Source organism: Palaemon carinicauda, chromosome 8, assembly GCF_036898095.1.
Source record: "Palaemon carinicauda isolate YSFRI2023 chromosome 8, ASM3689809v2, whole genome shotgun sequence".
NCBI lineage: Eukaryota > Metazoa > Arthropoda > Malacostraca > Decapoda > Palaemonidae > Palaemon > Palaemon carinicauda.
The window spans coordinates 46,512,215-46,536,005 of record NC_090732.1 but is presented as its reverse complement, the minus strand read 5'-3'; the positions used below and the strand labels follow the sequence as shown (position 1 = coordinate 46,536,005).

Here is a 23,791-nt window from a genome sequence, read left to right as displayed (position 1 = left end):
TAAGACAATGGTTAGGTTAAGTAAAGTATGGAAATCAAATCGCCCGAAATTACATATAAAAATCAGGCTATACTGTATATCAGTTTAGTAGATCGGTGTTACTGTATGGACATGAATCGGGTTATGGCAATGATACAATATCCAACAGATTTGGTCAATTTGAGAAAAAAAAAAAAACCTCAAAGGAATATTGGCAGTTTAATGACAGGACAGGATTAGAAATGAAACTATAAGAGATTACTAGAGTGGCATATGTGGATGAGATCATAGTGAGGAGTTGATGGAGATGATTTGGGCATGCTCTTCGCACTTCCCAGGAGAGATTAGACTTTTAACTAGGCTCCACAAGCCACTAGAAGAGTTGGAAAACCCAGGCCGACATGGCTGAGTACTATGAGGTGTGAAGTAGTAAATGATGCATGGAGAAGCATTGATTTAAAGGCTGAAGATAAAGGCGACTCGGGAAATCTAACCGAGGCCCTTTTGCGTTAATAGGCGTAGGTGATGATGATGCATATTGTGATAAACTCTAAAATAAGCTATTTTACCATCTCATAAGGAAAAACAGGGTTTGTTCCTTAAAAATTATTAATTCCAATTGAGCATTTATATTTGTGACCGACAACAAAACTATTTTAGCAAATCTGCCCTGTCTAAAACATTACTGCATTACAACCAAATATATATATATTTATTGCTGATTTGTATATATGTATCCAAGATTAAGAGCAAACAAGAATACTGTATTTTAATTACTTCTAGGTAAAAGTTGATTTTTTTCATGAAATATTTGCTATTGTCATATTTTATGATTGCAACATTATCATATTGTAAAAGCAAACAGTATTCATTGCAATTTTCATGTACAGTCGTGATAATCAACGTAAAATACTGTATTTTAATCATCGCTTATGAATAGTTTGCTTCATTAACCCACGCTTTTAAAGTATTAGTTTTTCTATTTTATAAAATTTTGCACCACTTATAACATTACTAAATTGCGTCTACAATATTACATATTTTGCACTTATTTTTGTAATCAGTATTTATAAACGTATTTTTATTTTACTTATTTCAGAGAAACGGTTGGTTTCTTTCAAAAAAAGGTTGTAAGGCTATCTTAGTTATTTTGACATATTTTGCACTGGTTACAACATTACAGTATTAAAACAATTAAACTATGTTTTCCAGTTTTGCACAGTATTCATGATCAGCAACATATCTAGGGAACCGTTCATTTCCCCCAAAAAAATTTACAAGGTAATGATATTGCTATTTTGCGTCTATTTATGGCCTTTTTATGCCATTTCATATTAAAAAACTTTCTTAGTTCATCAATCCATTGTCGTCTCTTGCTTCCCCTGTTTCTTTTGCAATATCTATGGACCCATTCGGTTTTTCTGAATATGCATCTATTGTCTGCCATTCTCGTTATATGTCCTGCCCATATCCATTTCTAATTTTTACAAGTTGTTAGAATATCTTCTACTTTAGTTTGCTCTCATAATTCATGTTGTTCTTTTTCTGTCTCTGTGATACTCCCATCATTATCTTTTCTATAGCTCTTTGAGTTACAACTGGCTTATGTAAGGCTCCAAGTTTCTGATGCATGCTAATACTGGTAGGACCATCTAATTAAATACTTTTCTTTTTAGAGAAAGGGTCATTTAACATTTCATAGACTTTGTTCGTCAAAAGGTCTCCATCCCATGATTATCCTTCTTTTAATTTCAGTCTCATGCCCTGGGGAAACCCCTGCTGTCTGTCTCAAGTACATATATTCATTGATAATCTCTAGAGATTCGTCCATAACCCTTATTTGCTGTCTGTCTGCATTTTCATTGAAGATTGCCCTAGTTTTATCCGTATTCATTTTCAGTCCTACATTCATGCTTTTTCTATTCAAATCTTCTATCATATTTTGCAATTCCTCCTATGAATCACTAAACAAAACTGTCATCTGCAAATCTCAAGTTGTTAAGATATTCCCCATTAACGTTAATTCCTACTTATCTCAATTTATTTTTTCATTTCCTCACTATTTTTATGTAGTTTTAGGATTCCCGTACCTCCTGTATGAATGTCTTCAAATGTTCTAACATAGATTCATCTATTTTTTTTTTCTTTTTTTTTTTTTTTTTTTTGTCTTTGAAGGACCTTCATTACTGCCTAAGATTTGACAGCATCAAAAGATTTCGCATAGTCTATAAACGCCATACATAGTGGTTTGTCATATTCAGTTGATTTTTGCATAAGTTGGTCAATTACATTGATATGGCGAGTTGTTGAATATCCTTTTCTAAAGTCTGCCTGCTATCTTGGTTAATTTAAATCAATATGCCTTTCTATCGAGCCTAATATGATCTTTGTAAATATTTTATATATCAGTGAGAGTAAACTTATTGGGCGTTAATTTTCAGGTCTTTTGTGTCTCTCTTTTTATGAATTAGTATAATGATAATTTTTCTAAGCTGTAGGTATAGAGCATTCTTGCAGACCTTTTGCGTAAAGTTCAGACAATTCAAACTAGGAAATCTCCATCGTCTATCATTAAATCAATTGTTAGTCCATAAATATTGTTTATACATATTCTTGATTAACACTTCTAGCTTTCAAACTTCTTTCCCAGCAGATGTGTCATCTTTCTCATTGGCAGCTATTTTTTTTCGCATTTACAAACTTTCTCAATAATTTCAAGTAATTTCTTGCTATTTTCCTCTTTGTGCATAGATTGTGATTTTCATGTGGTTTCAAGTGGCCTTACGTAAGTCGCCTATGTTCCGAACTCTTTATAATATTCTTTTTCTTAACGCCCACACACATTCATTAGGGTCCCTTCTTGTATGGCATTTAACGGTTGTGCAATGATACATATGCTTTACAAAATATAGTTTACTTAAAAAAATATGCAAAAGTAGAAAAGAAACGATGTTAAGGTCCCATTCTTATTATTTCAATGCAGCTATTATTATTTCTTATTTTTCTGTTTAAGTGAATATGTATACAGTACAAAAACAGTATACCCTTCAAATAATCTATCATGTTGTCCATGTTTTGGTATCAGTTTGCACTGATCACAATTTTCTTCGGTTGCAAAAGGTTTGGGAAACTGAAAGAGTGGATTCAATATTTAGCTTTATTATTTATCAGTACAAGAAAATATACAATAAGGTAATCATATAAACCTTAGGCTTATTTCTAGCTACAATAAGATACAAATCACATTATAACCTAATTTGGAATATGACGAGAGAAGGGAGAAAGTTAACATTATCATAAGATTTTGTGGGACCTATTGCACTGCTTGTCTCTTTTGGGCATCGGGAAGGGTAGTAATTTTTTAAGTTTTATATATACTGTATTTATATGACGGAAGCACAGTGTAGTAATTGGAGTAGACCAAAAACATGTATAGTAGGAACGTTATCTTTCAATGAAATGAGTGACACAGAAAAGCCACTGTCTGTTGCTGTTGGGGGTTTTGTATCTTCTTTTTTTTTTTTAATTTAATGCATTCAATCCGGGTCTCTACGTACTTTGTACTTGGAAGCATCCTGTTGAACAGACATATGTGTTATCACTTATAAAAGACAAAAGGGATGATGAACTACATAATGTTTTCCATTCTGTTCCAAGCTCAAATCGAAGGAACTGGATAAACACAGACACACGAACACACAATATGGAGTGATGTAGGAAACATTGAGAAAAGGGGTTGGAAGGCTTGGAGTCCAGGCAGAAGTTATGTCCAAAAGCCTTGGAAATACCATCGTTAAATTTTTCCTGAATTACCTTAAAACTCTACTGGCAACAATTACGAAATGCCAGAATAGTAATATATATTATACATATTGAAATGAATATACATATATTCCTTTATAATTTGTCTACAGTATATACATATCAGTTATTTTACAGATTTTATACCAGATCCACATGAGGGAAAATGACATATACAGATGGTAAAGCCAGGACAAAACCCCATAAACTGGCACCGAAAAATGGCTCTAGGCCAGTGCTGAGTTTTCTCATTTTAAAGGTATACTTTTTTAATTATTTTTTTTTTTGTCTCTCCAAGTGAAAGCACAGATTCATGAGCATTTATACTGAGATCGATAAAACTGCACAAGCCTATACACCACAGTAAGTCAAAGATTGGACATTAATAGGAAAAAATCTAGGTCTAGAATAGACTACTACAGAGTAATAATAAAATGGAATACCATATTTTGGAGGGAAATGTTGAGAGAGCAAATAGGACAAAAAATAAATTTCTCCGCGCAGTCATGGACATTTAGGGATCATTCTCTTTATATCACACAATGAAAGTCACTTCTAGCATCTACGTTGGAATGCTTATTGAGAATGCAAACATCTGTTAAACCATTTAAAGAACTTTTTTTTAACGCAGTCTTTGCGCCCACTATATACAGATACAGCGAGATTCCACTAAGAGATGAAAAGGCACGACACCGTTCAGAACATGATGGCTCTGTCATCATATCAACCATTGCAGTCACAGCGCCATTTCCAATGAAAGTGTACTGTACTTAGCTTCTAAAATTGGTTACGGATCAACAAACACCAAAGGGGAATGTACTTTATTCAAACCTCCTTGACAATGGTGGTCACTTAGCCAATCAAATTCCAGAGTTTCTCAAAGTACAGAGACCAAAGTGAACCCACCAACCAGGAGATTAGAGAGAGAACGGGACTGGGTAACATTAAGGAATGCTATTGGCCGGGGAAAGGGGGTCGTGACAGAGGATGATGGTATGGTCAGAAACCATTAGGTGGTTACTGCCACTTCGATAAATACGACAAGTGAGGTCTCTTAGACAGAGCCCCCTTGCGGTGTCTCTTTATATTTTCTTTTTCTTTTGGGGGGAGGAATCTAAAGAAAATTGAAGAGGTGAAAGACTTTGACTGGGAGCCTTAGTGGTCTGTGCTGCCAGTTAGTCACCTGTCATGGACGTTACTCTGTGTATAGCCTTGGGCCCGGCTCAGGGTGATATGGAAGCACTCTGGTACACTATTGTGAAGTACGGTCTCTATACAAAATAAATTTGCATATGTATACTTGATAAAAATAAAATTCTAAAGTTTATCCACATTCCTAACAAGTTCCTATTAGAAATCTCCAGTACTTATTTTGGCACAATCGTTGCTTACAACCAAGTTAAAATGGCATTTGTTTTTGTCATTCAAGAAGGTAGCGAGAAGAAATTGGCTTTTAGAAGCTCATATGGACAAAGGGTATAAACAGGTGCCAAGTATGGGACAACAGAAACTATCTTCTAGACTAGCAATGACTAACAATGCAAGTGGCGGCCATGTTGAGAGGTCATGCTACCATTACATGAATACCCGACACAAATTGGCATCAAAATGAGAATACCTCAAAATAAAGTTTCATTGCCTGCCTTGGAAATCTAGAAAATACAGAGATTGCACGTTGAAAATTAATTTGGACTAGTTAAGTGACAGAATCAGCCACCATGAAAGTTGTACATAGACATGTATATAATATATTCACTTTAGTATTTAACCCTCAAGGGGAAGAAAATCTCTAATATTTTATCAAAGAAAAAAATAATCATGGAAGCTGGTGATGTCACTCATTAAAAGGATGGCACGAGGCACAAGGGATCCACTAGTACTAGATGCTCAGAATATGGGTTCTAGTACATTTATGGAAGACAGCGGATTTATCGGCAGAAAACCGGCTTTCCTTTTCATTTTATCTGCAGTGTTACCAACAGCACCTAAAACTGAAAGTTCCATAAGTCCACCAAGTTTTATCGTAAAACAATGCAAATTGCACTGCGCAACTGTACACTAAAGAGTCTGAATTCTAAACATCTTAGAAAATATATTCAACTGAGTAACTTTCACAAAACACTTGACTCCTTGGTAACACTGCATTCCATGCAGGATTCTGACAGTGCTTTCTGATTTAAAATTTGAGTATTTATTATACATAGGTACTGGCAGATGTTGCATGGGTACAACCCGCTTGATTTCACGCCTATCATAACTCTACTACAGAACTAGAAGAGAAAGAGAGAGAGAAAGAAAGACGGAGAGGACTGAGATATGCTGTCCCATACCCTCGACTATAAAGACCCCTGTTAAAATTTGTCAGAGGAAGTGTAGAAGAAAAAAGTAGTTGGCACATGCGAATTCACATTAATCCTATTCAAAAGTAAATATAATATTTCTTTTTTAAATAACAAAGAACACTGCATAGTATGTCCATGTAAATCTAGCAATGTAAGATAGCACATTACTCGACATATTGCACACCAAACATGCAGCCTCTTCCTTAACAATATGTCAAGTATCAGAGAAACTTTTAACTACTGTAATCACCACAAGTTTTGATCATGAACGTTGACATTTCGTTGCATGCCAATGTTTTGATTAGAAATAACTCTTTGTAATAGTTGTTCGTTGTCTTACACATGTTGCATCACTTTTAAATGTCACTAGAACTATTATAACTCTTGAGGTTTAGCAACCACTTCCTCTTTGACCAAACTGGTCGCTGTTTCTTGCGGCTCAGGAGATGAAACTTCAGGGGCAGAAGTGGATGCTTCATCGGCTGTCGCCTCTGGTGCTACAGCTTTCGATTCAGTTGTTGCAGCAACAATAACAGAAACTCCTTCTCCGTGAGTACTGCTTACACTTGTCCCACTTTCTGAAGGTGAAGGAACCGGTGTTGATGACTCGGATATCAAAACAGTGCCGTCTGAGTGGTTCGGTTTGCAATAAGAGTATCGGTGATTCATGTGTTGCGAATAAGAACCAGAGTGAGAAAATCTCTTATGGCATTTATGGCACTGATAAGGTTTCTCACCTGTGTGTAACCGACTGTGCTCAGTTAAATGGTGCTTGTGCTTGAAGGCTTTATGGCATAGGTCACACTTGAAAGGACGTTGGCCTGGAACAAATAACAGAAAATTCAAACAATCAGCACCCAAAATCTATATGCTCTTCTCAGTAAACAGGATGATTATTGATGAAACATCTTTCATCATACTAATAAGAAAAACAATTGCCAAAACACATGCAGGATGACGGGGTAAGAATGACTTTACACACTGCATATCATGACATAAAAAATCCCTTTTCATTAACTCGAACGAAACAACAAAAAACAGATATAACAAAACTATTTTAAAATTTTAATGAAAATTATAAAATCTTTCAAGAGCTGGTAATTACAATTACACAGTTTCCTAAAAGAATGGATTTTTTTTCAACTTGATAAATGTAATGTAAAAGGGTAGTTTAGATATCTCTAATAGAAACCCAAAATACTGTGTCCCATAACAGAAAGACTTATTGTTAAGCTGTAACGTGTGTAAGTATGCATCCCATAAAATTTTGAAAACAACCAGCTATAACAGAAAATGTGTAATAAAATGCTCACTGTCCACGCTAAAAGGTTATTTGTAGAAATATAAGTGATTAGGGAAGGGAAGTTCTGAAATAACTGAGATCAATAAAGCTAATACTCAGCAAAACAGTAATTTCTCAACTTCAATGAAAACATAACTTTTCAACAAGATCCAAAACCTAAACGACATAAAGTTTGTCTTTCTTCTCACCTGAGTGTTCATACTTGTGCCGAGCCAGTGAAGAAGGTTTATTAAAGGACTTGTCACACTGGTCACACTGAAAGCTACCGCCTTCATCATCACGACGTCTCTTGCGACTTTCATCCCCACTGTCGTCATCCTGAAGAAAAGGGGATCATATGAAGTACAAGTACAAAAAAAAAAAAAAAAAAAAAAAAAAAAAAAAAAAAAAAAAAAAAAGCAAGCAAGCATGAGCACACTTCTAATTTTCAGTTGAAAAAAAAATCAAATTGATGAGCCAGCTGAGAATCAACATCCATATTGCACATAATAAAGAGGTGAACAAAATAATCAATATGTAACAGGATTGACAAAGTAAATCCCTAAAAAGATGTAAATATGGAAAGGAAACCGTACTTACCCTACTTCTTTTATCGCTGTGATCTCCATGTTCCGAATAGAGAGAAGGAATCCCCAACTTTGCTCCTTGTAGAATTTGTGCTAGTTTGCTTCGTTGCTCAGACACTGCAGATGGAAGAACTGTTGTTGCTGGTGATACATTGGACTCTTTTCCTTCTTTACACTCTGTAAGATTATTATTTAATGAATTAGGTGTAGGAGTGCGGGATTCTGACTTATAGGAAATTGCCAATGACGTTGAATCTGCATCAGAGTCTGAAAGAATGGAAGCAGGCTTCGGTGAAGCTGAAGGTGACGATTTTTTCGTTGACAAGTCCAGGGGCTGATCATCATCTTGTTCATCTGCACTGTCAGCACGTGCTGGAGATGTTCTGCCTGGGCCATACATTAGCCCCGGTGGTAATAGGGACGGGTAGTAGGGACTGATACTGAGAGTCCTACTGCTTGCTTGTGAGGTGGGGGTTGGGTAGCATGTAGGTGCATAATTAGATGGATAACTTGAAGAAGTGTAGCTTGAAGGTGAAAACTCTGAAGGATAGGACGATTGTGAATAGATAGGTGGTGTCGGAGTGACAGAACGGCCTTCACTGCGTTCACGAGCACGATTGTTTTGAAACCAAACTTGCACTACTCGAACCGGGAAGCCAATCCTCTCAGCGATATTGGAGAGCTCCTCCTTCTTTGGTCTTGGGTTCAGAGCATAATGTGAACGGAGAATAACCAAATGTTCTTCTCTAAAGTGTGATCGTACTCTTGCTTTTTTCCCATCACTAGTCATTTCCTCTTCATCTATAACATGGCCTGAATCAGCATCACTCTCATCTTCTTTCCCCGTGCTTAATCTATTTATAGTATAATGTTGCCGAGACATATGAAGAGGAGGATGTTGTGGATGATGATGATGATGATGGTGCTGTTGTTGCTGATGCTGTTGACTTTCTGCTATGACATGTAACCGTGCAGCCAAGCCTTCAATAAGACATCCTTTGTAACGTTCACTTGCATTTGTAACTTCAGAAAGTCGAGGGCATTGTCTGTAAGCATGAGAAATGGCATCAAGACGATCCTTTGACATGGCACCACAAAGTTTACAAGTAAGGTCATCAGCAATGGCAGTTGAACTTAGAAGGGAACCAGAGTTTGCATTGGAGATTTTTGCCTCAAACTGTTGCTTTGTTACACTTGTGTTAACACTTTCCAACACTCTTTTCAGAGTGGACATGTTCTCCCTGTCTCTACTGGGGAAGCACACTTCCCTCTCATCCTGTCTACACTCTTCTTGTATAGTTGATGTCCTTTCCTCTTCATCTTCCCTGGTTTCTTCCTTTATCACCAATTCACCAGGCTCGGGATCATCATCAACATCATCATGTGCTTCTGTAATATTCGCCTTTTCCTCAAAGCCATCGTGTTGAGCTTTGTTTAGCGCTGCCTGGGTCATGGTAAAGGACAGTAACGTGGGATGAATGTGAGCAGCTAGAATGAGAGGATTCAGAGGGTGATACGGCGGTAGTCCTTGAAGGTTGCTTTGAAGGCCTTGTGACAGTCCTTGAGGAAAGCCTTGTGGGAGGGCTGATGTTAGGCTGGAGCTATTTAATCCACTTGGAGATACAAGTGTCGGAGGAGACATGAGAAGAGAATCTCTAGAGATCGGTCTCGTGGGTGAGGAGTATCCCAAATCAGCAGACGGTGTTGGAGATTTATCCTTAGGCAGAATGGGTAGATACGACGATGGATTGAGGATAGGACGTTTGCTGTTTGTTCCTGGGTACTGCGGTGGTGTCCTTGGTAAGAGACCATTTGTAGCTCTGCCACGCCCAAGCTGTAGAGAAAAAAAAACAATTTAGTTTGATATGCTTTGTCAAAGAAATAAAATAGAATACTGATAAGGACGATATAACAAAAGATTTAAGAATATTTCAACACTGTATTATGAATAAAATTAATTCCAGAAGTATTTTCAACATCAATAAATAATGAGTTACAAATATAAGCATACCTAAAAATCTACAGCGATATGTAAAAATCATTCATTCACTACGACTTTCAACCAACTATAAATACACTAACTTAAAGCCTTTTGTCGTAAGCCAATAATTAGAATAAGAGTATTTATCTATACTTAATTGATATTGATTTACAACTATACATAGTAGATAGAAGTAGATTAATAAAATTCCAAATGATTCTAGTTCTTTTACAGAACTAGAAAATTTAAATAGCTTTGCAAAACATTACCAACTAAATTTTTACTATCTGCTCTAATGAGTATTCGAAAATTCGACATCAATTAATATAAGATTGAACTAGAAAGAAATCACTGCAACGCATGAATTGCTATAAAAATTAAAGGCATACTTCATACATAATTTGTTTAGCGAAGTAACAAAAAACTACAGACGTGACTGTAAGAGTAATGACGACGTGTTTGGAAGATGTAGTAACCAACTGATTTGCCGAAAATTGATGGGATTGAAACAACCCGCCATCCATATCCACATGCAGTCATTTCACAATCAAAACCCTATCATAATATAAACTTACAGAAAAGTGAAAAAAACAAACTTTATCATAGTTTTTGAGACTAGAAAACAAAACTAATATCTACCTAATCAATTGAAGTAGTACTTTAATTAAAAAACGAAGATAACAATAACTGTTGGAAACTACACACATCAATCAAACTTCATTCAACTTGGGGAAAATATTAAACATTGATCGTTAAATGCGTCTTTGAAAACGAAAACTCGGTCAAAGTAAAAAAGATCCCAGATTGCTGTTCACCATCAAATATTAACAAAACCATAAATAAGTTTAAAAATTATATTAACTTTAAACTATCTTGTATTATCAGCGACAATTAATAATTGTTGAATTCTATTGCCTTCTCATAGTGCATAAATCTTGAATTGTGACAATCAAATGATCCAATATCAAAGTTGTTCTGCTGTCATAGTTGAATTGTCCTTGACAAAAGTAGTCATCAGTCTGAGATACACAAATTACATTATATATACACACACACACATATATATATATATGTATATATATATATATATATATATATATATATATATATATATATATATATATATATATATATATATATACATATATATATATATACGTATATATATACGTATATATATATATATATATATATATATATATATATATATATATATATATATATATATATAAGGGTAAAATCCACAGGAAACAGGAAAGGAAAAGACCAGGTACCAAGCGCTTTCGTGTAATACGTACACTTCTTCAGGGTACAAACTGAAATAGAAAATAAAATCATACAATAAAGAAACCTACCAAAACTGAAATAAAAGCCACAAACTAGCAAAGCATCATCAATATGCTAAAATAACAAACAGTCGTTAACAATGAATAAACAATTGTAGTTTATAATAAAATACTAGTAATATAACAATCGTTAAACTAAATGTTTACATTGTACTTCCTTACAATTTCATTAACAAGATGAGTGTCTAGTTTAAAAAGACCAGAACTGAGATTTAAAATTTGATTATTAAAATATTTAATAAAAGCATATTCAATAATATTTCTTTTAATAAGATTTTTACAAAATAAAATCTCTGAGGAGTTTTCCCAGTCAATACAGTGGCTTTTATTTCAGTTTTGGTAGGTTTCTTTATTGTATGATTTTATTTTCTATTTCATTTTGTACCCTGAAGAAGTGTACGTAATACACGAAAGCGCTTGGTACCTGGTCTTTTCCTTTCCTGTTTCCTGTGGATTTTACCCTTTAATATATGTCACGTGCAGTTTTGTGAATGATAAGTAATATATATATATATATATATATATATATATATATATATATATATATATATATATATATATATATATATATATATATATATATACTGTTGATGTTCATGTTGTTCCACGGTTTCTTTCTCAAAATCGTGCAAATCTAAATGAAACTATAAGAACAGTAACTACCTTAACTTCTCAGTTCAAAAATAACAGTCATGAAAATACATTCAGTGTAGAATTTATGAATTTGGCCATAAAGCCAACCACCGGTTATACACAACTGAGGGAAAATCCTGAAGTTGCATTGAATGAGGTTGGACAGCAAAATGAAAGAAAGGAGATATAAAAAGCTAAAAAGTGGCCGATAGAACGCCTTCACTAATGCCTATACTGACGGCCCTGTCTACCTACGGAATATTCCCCGTCGTGACGGTGAAATATAAAGTAATAACAGTAATAATAAATAGCTTCTTCATTTTACGGATGAAGATGAAGCTAAAAATAGACTCGAGCACCCACCCACCTGGCATTTCTTAGAGGACATGTGAGATGAATAAGAACCCGAGTGGGAGAACCTTTTTCCACAGTGTTCACACTCGAACGGCTTCTCTCCACTGTGGATCCTCTTGTGTTCCTGGAAATCACATTTATAAATCATTAGATAGATCATCAAGTAAATCATTAAGTATTCAACAACACTATTCTATGAGAATGTGATCGTATCGTCCTAACAAGATTACTATTTACATCATAACTCCTAGGACTAATCAATTAAAGGTTAAATCATGATTCTCCAAAACTGTATTGTATTCTTCGAAAAAAAAAAATCAAAGTTGATTAGATTGTTAGCAGGACTAATAAAGTTATTAAAAAGACCCAAAATCTCTTCCATGTTAAATTGGTCGCATTTTTCCAAATCCGTGCATTCTTGTCAATAGACGTGTTACTTGAAATACAATAAAAAACATTTAAAAATACGATAACAAGTGAAAACAAAACGAAAAACAATGTGCAGGTCAGGCACAAATAGGATAAGTTTTGAACTCGACGCAATATATGCAAGTCATTAAATATCTAAAGTGACTCGAGAAGTTATTTTTTTCTTTGCTAATTTAGACTACAGTATTTATAAAAGAACATTCGGGATAGGCACGATTCATCTTTGTAAACTTTCTCGTTTGTATAGGAAAACTTTGAGAAATGTTAAATATTTGCATCTTATATGCTGTAGGTATACTTTTAGAGTAAAATTCAGTAAATAAGTATTAACACAGCATTCACAACACTAATTCCATTATAAATGCGTAAAAGCAATACATAAACATGGAATTTTACAACAATTTCAGAATGAAAAAACTATGAAATAAAATATATAGGTGTAAGCTATACCGCTACTAAATGCACTAGAAGTCTGGCGGGTTTTAGTAAAATTAAAATCATAACATTGATTTACAAACAAACAAAAATCCCGAAAAAGACAAATTATTTCGGAGACCTAAAAATAAGTGTTGGCAGACTAACCTCAGAGCTTTAGTATTTTCTAAACGCACTGAGAGAATAACCGAGTATAATTTGGCCTTTACTTTATTTTCAAATACAAACCATGTCATATATAATCTCAATTACCGTGTCAACACATTCTTGCTGAATCTGTCCTACTATTTTCATATTGGTTCAAAAACCATAACTACTTTTGGAAAATCGTGATCTTCTACTATTTTTGTATCCAGATAACTATGGAAAAATGTATTTGACATTAGAGCTGTCTAATTTCTTATTACGATTGTTTTATTTTTTATACCAAGGACCAATACATCCATTTAAATTTCCCATGGTTTGTGCTCTAGACAACAAATATTTTACAACTATTTTTCCAATTCCTCCAATTTTTCTTAATACTAATTAATTTGCCACTTTTTTTCCCTAAAATCTGTTCACTACTATAATAGCTCCTCTTGCGCGGGTCTTCATTGACAATAGCATATTAAATGAAGGCACAATAAAGAAATAATACCCTACCTTGAGATGGTGTTTGAACTTGAACGCCTTCCCGCACTCATCGCACTTGAAGCGTCTAAGGACGTCGGATTCCTGGTGAGAAATCATGTGGCGCTGTAGACGGTGAATATTGGCAAATTTTTTGTTGCAAACTGAACAAGGCTGTCATGGGGAGAAGAAACGACATGATTTATCTGTAACTGATATATACATCAGGAAAGAAGTAGAAAAGGGGAATTGGGCAAAGCTGAAATGGGAGGGAAGATTTGGAAATAAGTGTGCCCAGGGAAGAAATTGTGTACATCAATGAAAACTAGAATCAATGAAGGAAGATGTTCAAGATCAAACAAGGTGACAATGAGGAGGAAAAGACAAAACTATTAAGAAAATATAAAACTTGATTTTCAAAAAAATTTCCTATATCAAAGTGAATCTGAAAGAACCATTTGATCTTTTTTCAAGCGTCACTTTTATATCAGCGAATGAATTTTAAAGGACGAATTTATTCTTAAAAAACTTAGTTCATTCCCAACCAAATAAGAGTTGTGAATGAAACCAAATCTTTCTGAATCATTTGTAAAAAAAAAAAAAAAAATAGTTAAGTCTTATATTGCATTACATTGGCTACGAATTTTATCTTTAATCGACACATGATTTGAAAGAGAGAAAGAGGGAAAAAATAAAATTTCCCTAACAAATATAAAATATCAGTGAGTGGCATTTCAAACATAAATCGACTATTGTAAATAATAATTATAGCAATAGGTTTACTTTAGCCTAATCTACCATGCTCTATCGGAACGTTTAATTTGAAGTATCAACAATAATTGGGTACATAAGATTGTCCCTCTATCTCCTAATGTGAATGGTTCATTTCATATTCTATAATTATCTTTCTCTGCAAAGAGAAGTAAAAGGTCCCAGCAGCAACTCACCACACTTGCACCGTTTAAGAACTCGGCGTCGTCTCCCATGGAAGGGTCCGAGGCCGAGGTTATGGCTGAGGTTGGAGTCAAGGCGGAGGTGGGTGGGCTCACAGGGGCGTTGCTGGGTGTAACGGCTTCGTCTGAAGGCGTTTGAGGGCTGACACCTTTCTCACCACTGCCGTTCTTATCACCAGCTGGTAAAATGGCAGAGAAATGGCGACGTTAAAATTTTGGTCAGGATGCATCAGTAAAATCAGAAATAGAATTTCATGTATGTATATTATTAACTACAAATGTGATTTTTTTTTTTTTAAGAAATTGCTGCAATCTGAAAGGAAATAAAAAATATCAAAACAAGTTTTAGTGGAGAATCGGGTTCCTAAAATTTTATAAAACAAGTAAATCAAAAGTATAAAAGATGTAAAATAAATATAGAATGTTCCCCTTTCAATGTAAGCATTCACGAAAATTCCCTAACTAGTTTTGCACTATGAAATGTCGCTATGGCTGAGCTACTCAAATTTACAACGCAAAATGAATACCATTGCCTTATAAGTACTTTATCTGAGGCACGAACCAAAATGAACGAACTAGTTGATATGAGACACGGTGAGCGGAAACTGCATCCTGAATCACGTTTTTACCGCCAAGCTTTTATATACTGTTACTTTACGAACGTAACCTGTAAGGTTATCTTCTCTATCGGTGATAGCTGTAGCTTACATTATGTTGACAGGAAAGCTTTACTCGCACAATCTAACCAGAGGGATGATTAGAGTCTTTGACATCATCAACATCCATTGTTTCTGTAAACGTTGATTCTAACATGCCAAACTTCTTTTACTATCTCATTTTCCAGATATTAATTTCATGTACGTTTAGAGAAAACACGATAATAAATTTAAACATAAATTTAGCAAGAGTAGCCATGTTTCCGGCAGCCTTATTGGGCAGACTGACTCGTTGATTTTAAAATGACGTCGCAGCAAATATAGCGTCGAATCAACAATGTTACGAATTAATCTTCTTCAACAGGAACGAGTCACCAAAACTGTTTAAATATTAACAACAAAAACATTGCCACATCTAAATAGAACATGTGTCACACGCTCCGTCAACATCGTTCTTTATAACTTTACAGGAATAAGATAGTAATTTAGGTACAGACATACAAAGAAACATAAGCATATACACTTGCATAGTTAACATTATCATGGAATTACTCATCGCTATAACAAATCAACAAGCTTACTAGACGTCAAAAAAGAAACATGAAATATCAAAATCAGACAAAAATCTCAAATCAATGAACAAAGGTTGTCTGATCTAATTCCCTAGCGGGTTTTTTTTTCTTCTTCCTTTTTTTTTTTTTTTTTTTTTTTTTTTATCTCAGGTGAGGAGGAAACCATATGGGTGGGTTGGCGCGTCCTCCCAAGGGTGAAACGTACGTGCCCTTCTTCACCGTACCTGGAATTAGCAAGCGATTACTAGAGGCTCTTTCCTTTTATCTCTTCGTGCGCGGCAATACCGTGACCGTATGAGAATCCGTCTCAACAACTCATGAAAATACGTTTAATATATGCATTCAGCGACGCACGGCGTACCAGCTGAGTCATCGTTTATTATGAGGCTTAATCTTTTCCGGTCTGCTTTAGGCTCCAACCGTATCCACAAAAACTGGAGACAAATCATGCGCTATCTAATGTTTCCCGCCATTTTTACTACTAGTTCCTTTTATCCACATCCACAAGATTAGGAAATTTTCTCTTTCGTATATTCGTCCTATTCTCTTATCTCCTTAATTACGTCGTTTAATTTCCTTCCACAAATATAACTGTCATCTGAGTATTTAGCGCTACACACTAATAACAAGTTTCTAGTCACGTCTAAAGTTAATAAATATTTCTATTTATCCCAATACCATTTAGAGATAAACTGTGTCTTTTTTAATCTCTCGTCTACATAAGACCTACGACTCTTTCTTCGCGAGACCGGAAACCACCCGACCTACACACGAACCACATCCTACTCAATAGTATGAAATGCTAATCTCTTCTGTGACTTTCAAGGAACTTCCAACCCCAGTTAACAACCCAATTTCTATAGCTTGGAGGGTAGAGCTTACAGAGTGCCATGTGCATGTAGTGTTACTGCAACACTAATGGTTCTTCGCAACTTTATTCCTTTTACTTCTCACCTGTTCCCTCAGATATCTTCCCTGTTCATTAACGCTTCCTAATCAAAATTTTAACTTAGCCAAGGAAAGTAATCCATCGGAACCATATGCGTGTAGTTAAACTGCAGCTGAAGTGAGTTACGCCTATTTTGTTGTTTCTGTATTACATCGCCACGACATAAATAAGAGATTGGCTGGATGTCAATGATTCACGAGCCGTGAACCGCCTGCCTCGTTCTTCGTCTACCGATGTGTCGTAGTTCGGGTGGAGAGAAAACGGAAAAACGTGTGGGTGCCTAAATGTTCATAATAATAATAATAATAATAATAATAATAATAATAATAATAATAATAATAATAATAATAATAATAAGATGGTCTCCACGAGATGATATCCGACCCACCACCGGGATGAAACCATTCATAATACCTCTCACTTACTCTCTAAATATATACGCTACATTTTATATCAAACTAGGAACTTAATGATAAGGAATAAAGGCAGGATTTTAAATTAATTGAAAAAACGTGTTCTCGTAAAAAATGACCATTCCTTTGGAACAAAAGATCTGCCGACACCGTTACTACGAAAATAAGATAAGCTCCCTAACGTTGTCATTGTCTCTTTTGCTGACCTCGGCATTTAGGGTTTCCGGGGTCGGACGCGTCTCCTGACCCTGACCCCCGCCGGTCGATAACGCTACGGGCCCCGAGGGTCTAAGAGGGGAAGGGAGGGAGGGATAGCTGGGTGTTCGACGCATAGTTTAAGGACGTCCATGTGTAGACGCCATCAAATTGGGATACTAATGAAATCTCGTGAATGGTTCAATGCTATGGAGGTAAGGATTACATCGTTGAGGCCCTCTAGTTTTCATTTGGATTCTGATTCAATATACTTAATAACGGCGTTTATACCACATCCATCTGCTTATTTATCTCTATTTTTTCGCGACACTCATCTACCTAATAGGTACTTGATTCACTGGTTAGGTCAACAACAGATGTTTTGGATTTATAAGGAAGATATACATAGGCCTATTATTCTTTTCCTTGTTCAGCTAAGAGATCGAACGAGGTCACCTGGGATGTGAAGCCAAAAGAAGTGACAAGAGAGAACTGAATGTATTACATCGAATTCAAATCGGAAACAACGAAGTACAAAGCTCGAACAGAATTTTACTTGAAAATACTTCATATAATTCAATATGACGCCGACTGAAGTAACTGTCAGCGCTGAAAAATACAACGGCCACATTTCAGTTTAAAAAGGTCTTTTATATCTAGCTCTTTACTTGAACTACTCTTAGTGTATGTCGCATGAACAGGTAGTTAGTTCGTATGTAAGAGGATAGGTCACATGAGGAATGCTAAAATATGAGAGCCTGATACCTAATATCTCAGTTATACTACATATGCATTTATGCTGTACACATACAAAGTGTGTGTGTATATATATATATATATATATATACACATACATACATACACACACACACACACACATATATATATATATATATATTTATATATATGTATGTATATAAATCTAACAAAGCCTGTCTGTCGTGAGAATGTACGGTAAGGTGTACCTTTCATGTCTTTTATTTTTTATTACTTAAATTAACATCATACAACATTGCACAGCCTTTACAAGACATCCAAATACAGAATCTAAACCCTTAGCTTAAAGTTTCTTTCAACGATGCATGGCAGCAAGACCAGAAAGTTATGGGTCATTGCATTAAAGGTGAAATGTCTCGAGTTCCCAGGCTGAAGGTGTGGAAGCGCGTAAGAGCAAAGGAAACAACGCAGGCAAAGCGATTTTACTCAATGGAAACTTCAAGGGGTGAGAGACATGCTTACTCACTCACTCTCTCTTTCTCTCGACGTATTTTACTACTTTCTTTAAATATGGGCGCCAAGAATAACGTACGTGTCTATATTTACTAAGGCAACAGTGGGTTACAAATATACGAAAATGTCTCCAGAGATAACAAATTTAACTTTAAATGTTACTAGACTACTAAACTGTTAGATAACAGAACAAAAAGTTTTAAGATGAAATCTTTAATCATTATCATTTCTTGACATTTCATATTATTGGACTTGATAAACTTGCGTATGAAACGTTTACTTTTATTAATAGGAAATAAAAAACACCTGACAATATATATATATATATATATATATATATATATATATATATATATATATATATATATATATATATATATATATATATATATATCCAGGTCAAAATCAGAACTAATATTCAGAGGGCAAAGGAGATAAATCACCCAAAATTAAACTCGAGGGAGAGATGACAAATAAAAGAGGCAGAAGGAGGGGAGGGGATAGTGGTAGGGGGAATTCCCTAGGAAACGCTGGCCCACTCTAAAGGGGTGGTGTTGGGGACGGCCGGTATCCCTCAGGAGGGGGTCTGGGGATACCAATGCTGAAGAGATTTTTTTTTTATACGTTTCTTTTATTTCTTTCGTTTCCAGAGAAGCTGTTCAAGGTGGGCAAAACAAACTGCTCTGGTAGATGTAGAACGTTTTGGCCAAAACATCAGCTTTTCCCTAATGCGCTGCATTGACGATTCCATTCCTTAATGTAACAGCATCTTAAGCTATTATTGATGAGTTACCATCAACTCGCACAACGAGGAAAGACTGGCAACAGTGGGTCTGAGCCTCCCGCGGGGAGGAGGGGGAGTGGCAAGCGGGAGAATGAGGTTCTGGAAGGAGGGGCTACAGGGAATGGGGAGGAGCCAAAGAGGATGATGAGAGAGAGAGAGAGAGAGAGAGAGAGAGAGAGAGAGAGAGAGAGAGAGAGAGGAATGGGGGATCAAAGGAGGGGAAGGGGGATTGATAATAGCACACGTGCACCTACCAGATCTCACTCGGGCAAACTCTGAATTTGAAATGCCTCCCAAAACGATGGGACAAAGGATAACTCGATCACGGTCGTACAATGCTAGAGAGCGAAGACAGATGCGACAGGAGGAATCACGGCAAGATACGAATAATTTTCTTGCGAAATAATATCTGCAAAAACAAGTATATATTGCCAACCTGTGATTATTTTTCCGGTCATCTTAAATCATATTTGATTCAACCTGTGGAACAACCAACACGAAACCGTTTGATTGACAACAAACATTTTCGATCCGGGGTTAACTAACCAAAAATCGAACCCGCCAAACGGTTATGCATAACAAATAGTTTTTTGTTTTTTTTTTCTAGTCTTTATTTTTAGAACGAGAATTGCTGTTTTATTACAATGGACTGTCAATAACATTGCCTTAAACCGCAATTTCTTTGGTGATAGATGCAATGTTCACACAGACACATATATAATCTATCTATCTATCTATCAATATATATATATATATATATATATATATATATATATATATATATATATATATATATTATATATATATATATGTATGTGTGTGTATATATATATATATATATATATAGAGAGAGAGAGAGAGAGAGAGAGAGAGAGAGAGAGGAGAGAGAGAGAGAGAGAGAGAGAGAGAGGCGGTTGTTTATATACATATTTGCAAGTTATTGTAAATGTAAAATGGCTATTCTGTATAAGTAATGAAATAAGAAAGAAACGTACTGTACATTCAAACTACAAAGTTCTTTCACTATAAAACCGAAAATAGTATTACAGCCTCCTTTCATTTCATTACTTACAGCAAAGGAAACTTATCTATTTAATTTTTTTTATTAATTTTTCTGCGTTTAACTTTATAGTAAACACTGAACGACCAAAGACACCCGTTTACAATGGATTCCTTTACTACTCTAGCTAAAACATTATTCATTTACGCTGCATATAGAACGAAGGTAGAAAAAGGTAAAATTTGCAGTTTGTCAGTTGTAATTAAATGCTGAATTAAATCGAGAAATTAATTCTAAAGTATGATATGAATTATTAGCTTTTCAGATTCTTATTAATCAAAACATTATAATTCACAAAAGTAAACAAAATTTATTATAATAAACATTATTGCCATCATATTACATGTCAGTGTCATCTTTTAAAGAACACACAATAAAGCCCAATTATCCATTCCTAAATATAAATATATAAAAACTTTACATAGGTTACGTTAACACCAAGTTATATTGTTTCAATACAGCATGAGATTTAAAACTTATAAGAAGTAAAGAACAGCGACAATTCGCTTCCGTAATTATTCTTGTAACTTATTATTGCAACTTTAGGCCAAATAATTTTATTCTACTTCTTATTAATTAACTGACGGCAATAACTAATGGCATGCGAACCTTGGTTTTGAATTTTAAAAAAAAAAAAATAACCTTGAGTAGGCTTAGCGAATTGTGTAACGAAAATAGCTATCACGGTTGCGAAGCGGCCACGTTCCTTCAGGTGTTCATCACACCGCTTATCAATAATTACTTTTGGCCAGCAAAATGGAATTAGAACGTCAAAAGATACCGTATTCTACTGTAGTAACTTGCCATTGGCCAACGTTGGTCGGAAGGTGAGCTTGTACCCTCATGGCTTGAAGTCAATACTTCGTGAGCGAGACAACACACATACACACACACTCACACACCCTGAGGGGAATAAGCTACACAATGCGTAAGGACGCGGTCAAATGTGGCACAAGAGTCCCTTAGATTGTTTTACCTGTAATTATTCTCGTTCTTTCCATCATTAAAATATTGTCAGTCTAACAGGTGGTTAGGTACAGGTACAGAAACAGTCTTGCAGTAGGTCAACCGTTCATATATATACAATTAGATGGGGGTTAATAATGAACAAATATATAGATGTAAATACTTTATGACTATACGAAAATTAGGGACGGGCAACAAATGACAACCATATACTAGACACGGTCTGGTGCCACACAGTAGCCATGAACAATCGCCAATATAAATGTATGATTCGACAACATATATTCGTATTATTCACTCTAAATGTAATGGAGGCTACATTACATATATTATCCTTTGCCTAGCTCAGTAGATATATAAATATATATATTTTATATATAAATTATATATATATATATATATATATATATATATATATATATATATATATATATATATATATATATATATATATATATATATACTCAGAAAATGGACAAACTTTCGTAACAGGAGTGCTAATAACCGACCCAAAGACATTCAAGAGATTCTGCCTGATCACAGAGAATCAAATTATATCGATAAACAAAAATTATTTACAACTCTAAATATGAATCATAAAAGTGATGTTAACATGGCTAATAAAATGTTAATATTCCACTTGCAAGATTGAAGAGGGAAACGGTAGAAAAGATAAAGTACTTACAAAGGTAATTGACAAAACCAGCGATGTTCCAAAGCCTGATGGAGTCCGTGTACGATGAAGGAGCGTACATAGTACTAACACCAGCCATGGTTTTTTCAAACACCTTCTTGCACCTGTCTTCTATCACCACATCTCTAACTCAACACTATCTGAAGAGACGATGACGAAGACGAGTGAGGTCGCACATCTGAGGCACCACAGTTTCTCAACTGATTTTAGCCGGGAATTGAGGAGTCCTAAAATGCCGCCGAATAAGGTCGTGTTTAGGGCCTTTATCAATTCTTAATCCTGGCGTGAAGGAGACCCGAGTTCAGATTTAGTTTTTCCAAGTGATAAAGCGTTGCTGAGAACACCACCAGTTTTGATCCAATTTTCAATCTTGAATTGTGGAAAATCCGTCAATTTTAAATTGTTGATCTTCAGGTGGTAAAATGACACTGATATTCGTAATTATAGAATTCCACCAGATTGGAGCACAACATCGGTGTTTAATGATTGATTCCGTTGCTTCGTCAGTTTTCGTTGTTAATCAGGTTTTAAGAAATCCATTAACAGTCCTAATATATTATTATTTTCATCACAGTCACAAGCGTCTAGGCTATGTAAAAATTCCTCTTGGTCACAGAAGTAGAGGTTATAGAGTAAAGTATGTCGCCGGTTCACTTGAATAAAAAACCTTTAATAATTTGTAATCTACACTTATAATTGTAGCACACGTAGTAAAGTTAGTGACTAAAACGGTAGCACCTTGAGTTTCAGAGGAGGAGCGCGAAAATTGACATGTTTTCGATGTCGCGTCTCCTACATGACTGAGGGGAGCTAGTGAGCGCCTCAGGTAGGGGACGCTATAGTCATCCCCATTGGCTCCGCCGCTTCCGTTGCCACGCCCACTAAGATTTAATACTGCCGTAAGTCACTACAAAAACATTCATCTACTTATAATTTAGCGTTAATTGAACATCGTCGGATGCGTATTCTTGAATAAAATAAACAATATGTACATGTACTTTCATTTTGTCAGCCTATTTTCTCATGAAATATTCGAAATAAGGCAGATTAAAGTTTTGGTATGAGAGATGATTCACTAGGTCGAGGAGAAATCACCTAGGATAGTGTGAGGATGCTCAGTGTTACGTGAGTTCTTCGTCTGTCGACATGTCTGGTGGAGGTGGTGGCTGAAGCTGGACTTTAGAAAGGTGTTTTGCAAGATGGTTCCAGTCCAGCTTATTATTAAAAGTAAAGAATATGATTATGTATAATCCTCCTCGCGTAGTTTCTCAATGGTATTTAGTTTCCAGCACAATCATTTCTCTTTTACAACATAATAAAGTCGAAAGATCTAATAGAATAATACTTAATTTTATACAGCTAACTAGGGAAAGAGTTAGCAGTAAGAGGTGTCTAACCAAGTAAATCTAAGTTAGTTCAAGATTTTTGTTAGCAAATAAAAGAGATAATTGAGATAACCTGATTTTTTTTTCTTTGCAACTAATGAATTTAAAGAATCATTCATATTACCAATAAGTACGCAATAATTCTTCACAAAT

General features: G+C 35.1%; 1 protein-coding gene across 1 annotated transcript; it reads right to left on the bottom strand.

Moving 5' to 3' along the window:
- Positions 1-3,122: 3,122 nt before the first annotated feature.
- Positions 3,123-23,052, bottom strand: zfh1 (Zn finger homeodomain 1). Its single transcript, XM_068378612.1, has 7 exons — positions 22,245-23,052; positions 14,729-14,913; positions 13,815-13,955; positions 12,319-12,429; positions 8,005-9,825; positions 7,614-7,743; positions 3,123-6,943 (listed from the first exon to the last, which is right to left on the bottom strand). Exons 1-7 carry the CDS (start codon positions 22,330-22,332, stop codon positions 6,498-6,500), a joined length of 2,922 nt encoding a protein of 973 aa, XP_068234713.1. The 5' UTR covers positions 22,333-23,052; the 3' UTR covers positions 3,123-6,497.
- Positions 23,053-23,791: the final 739 nt, after the last annotated feature.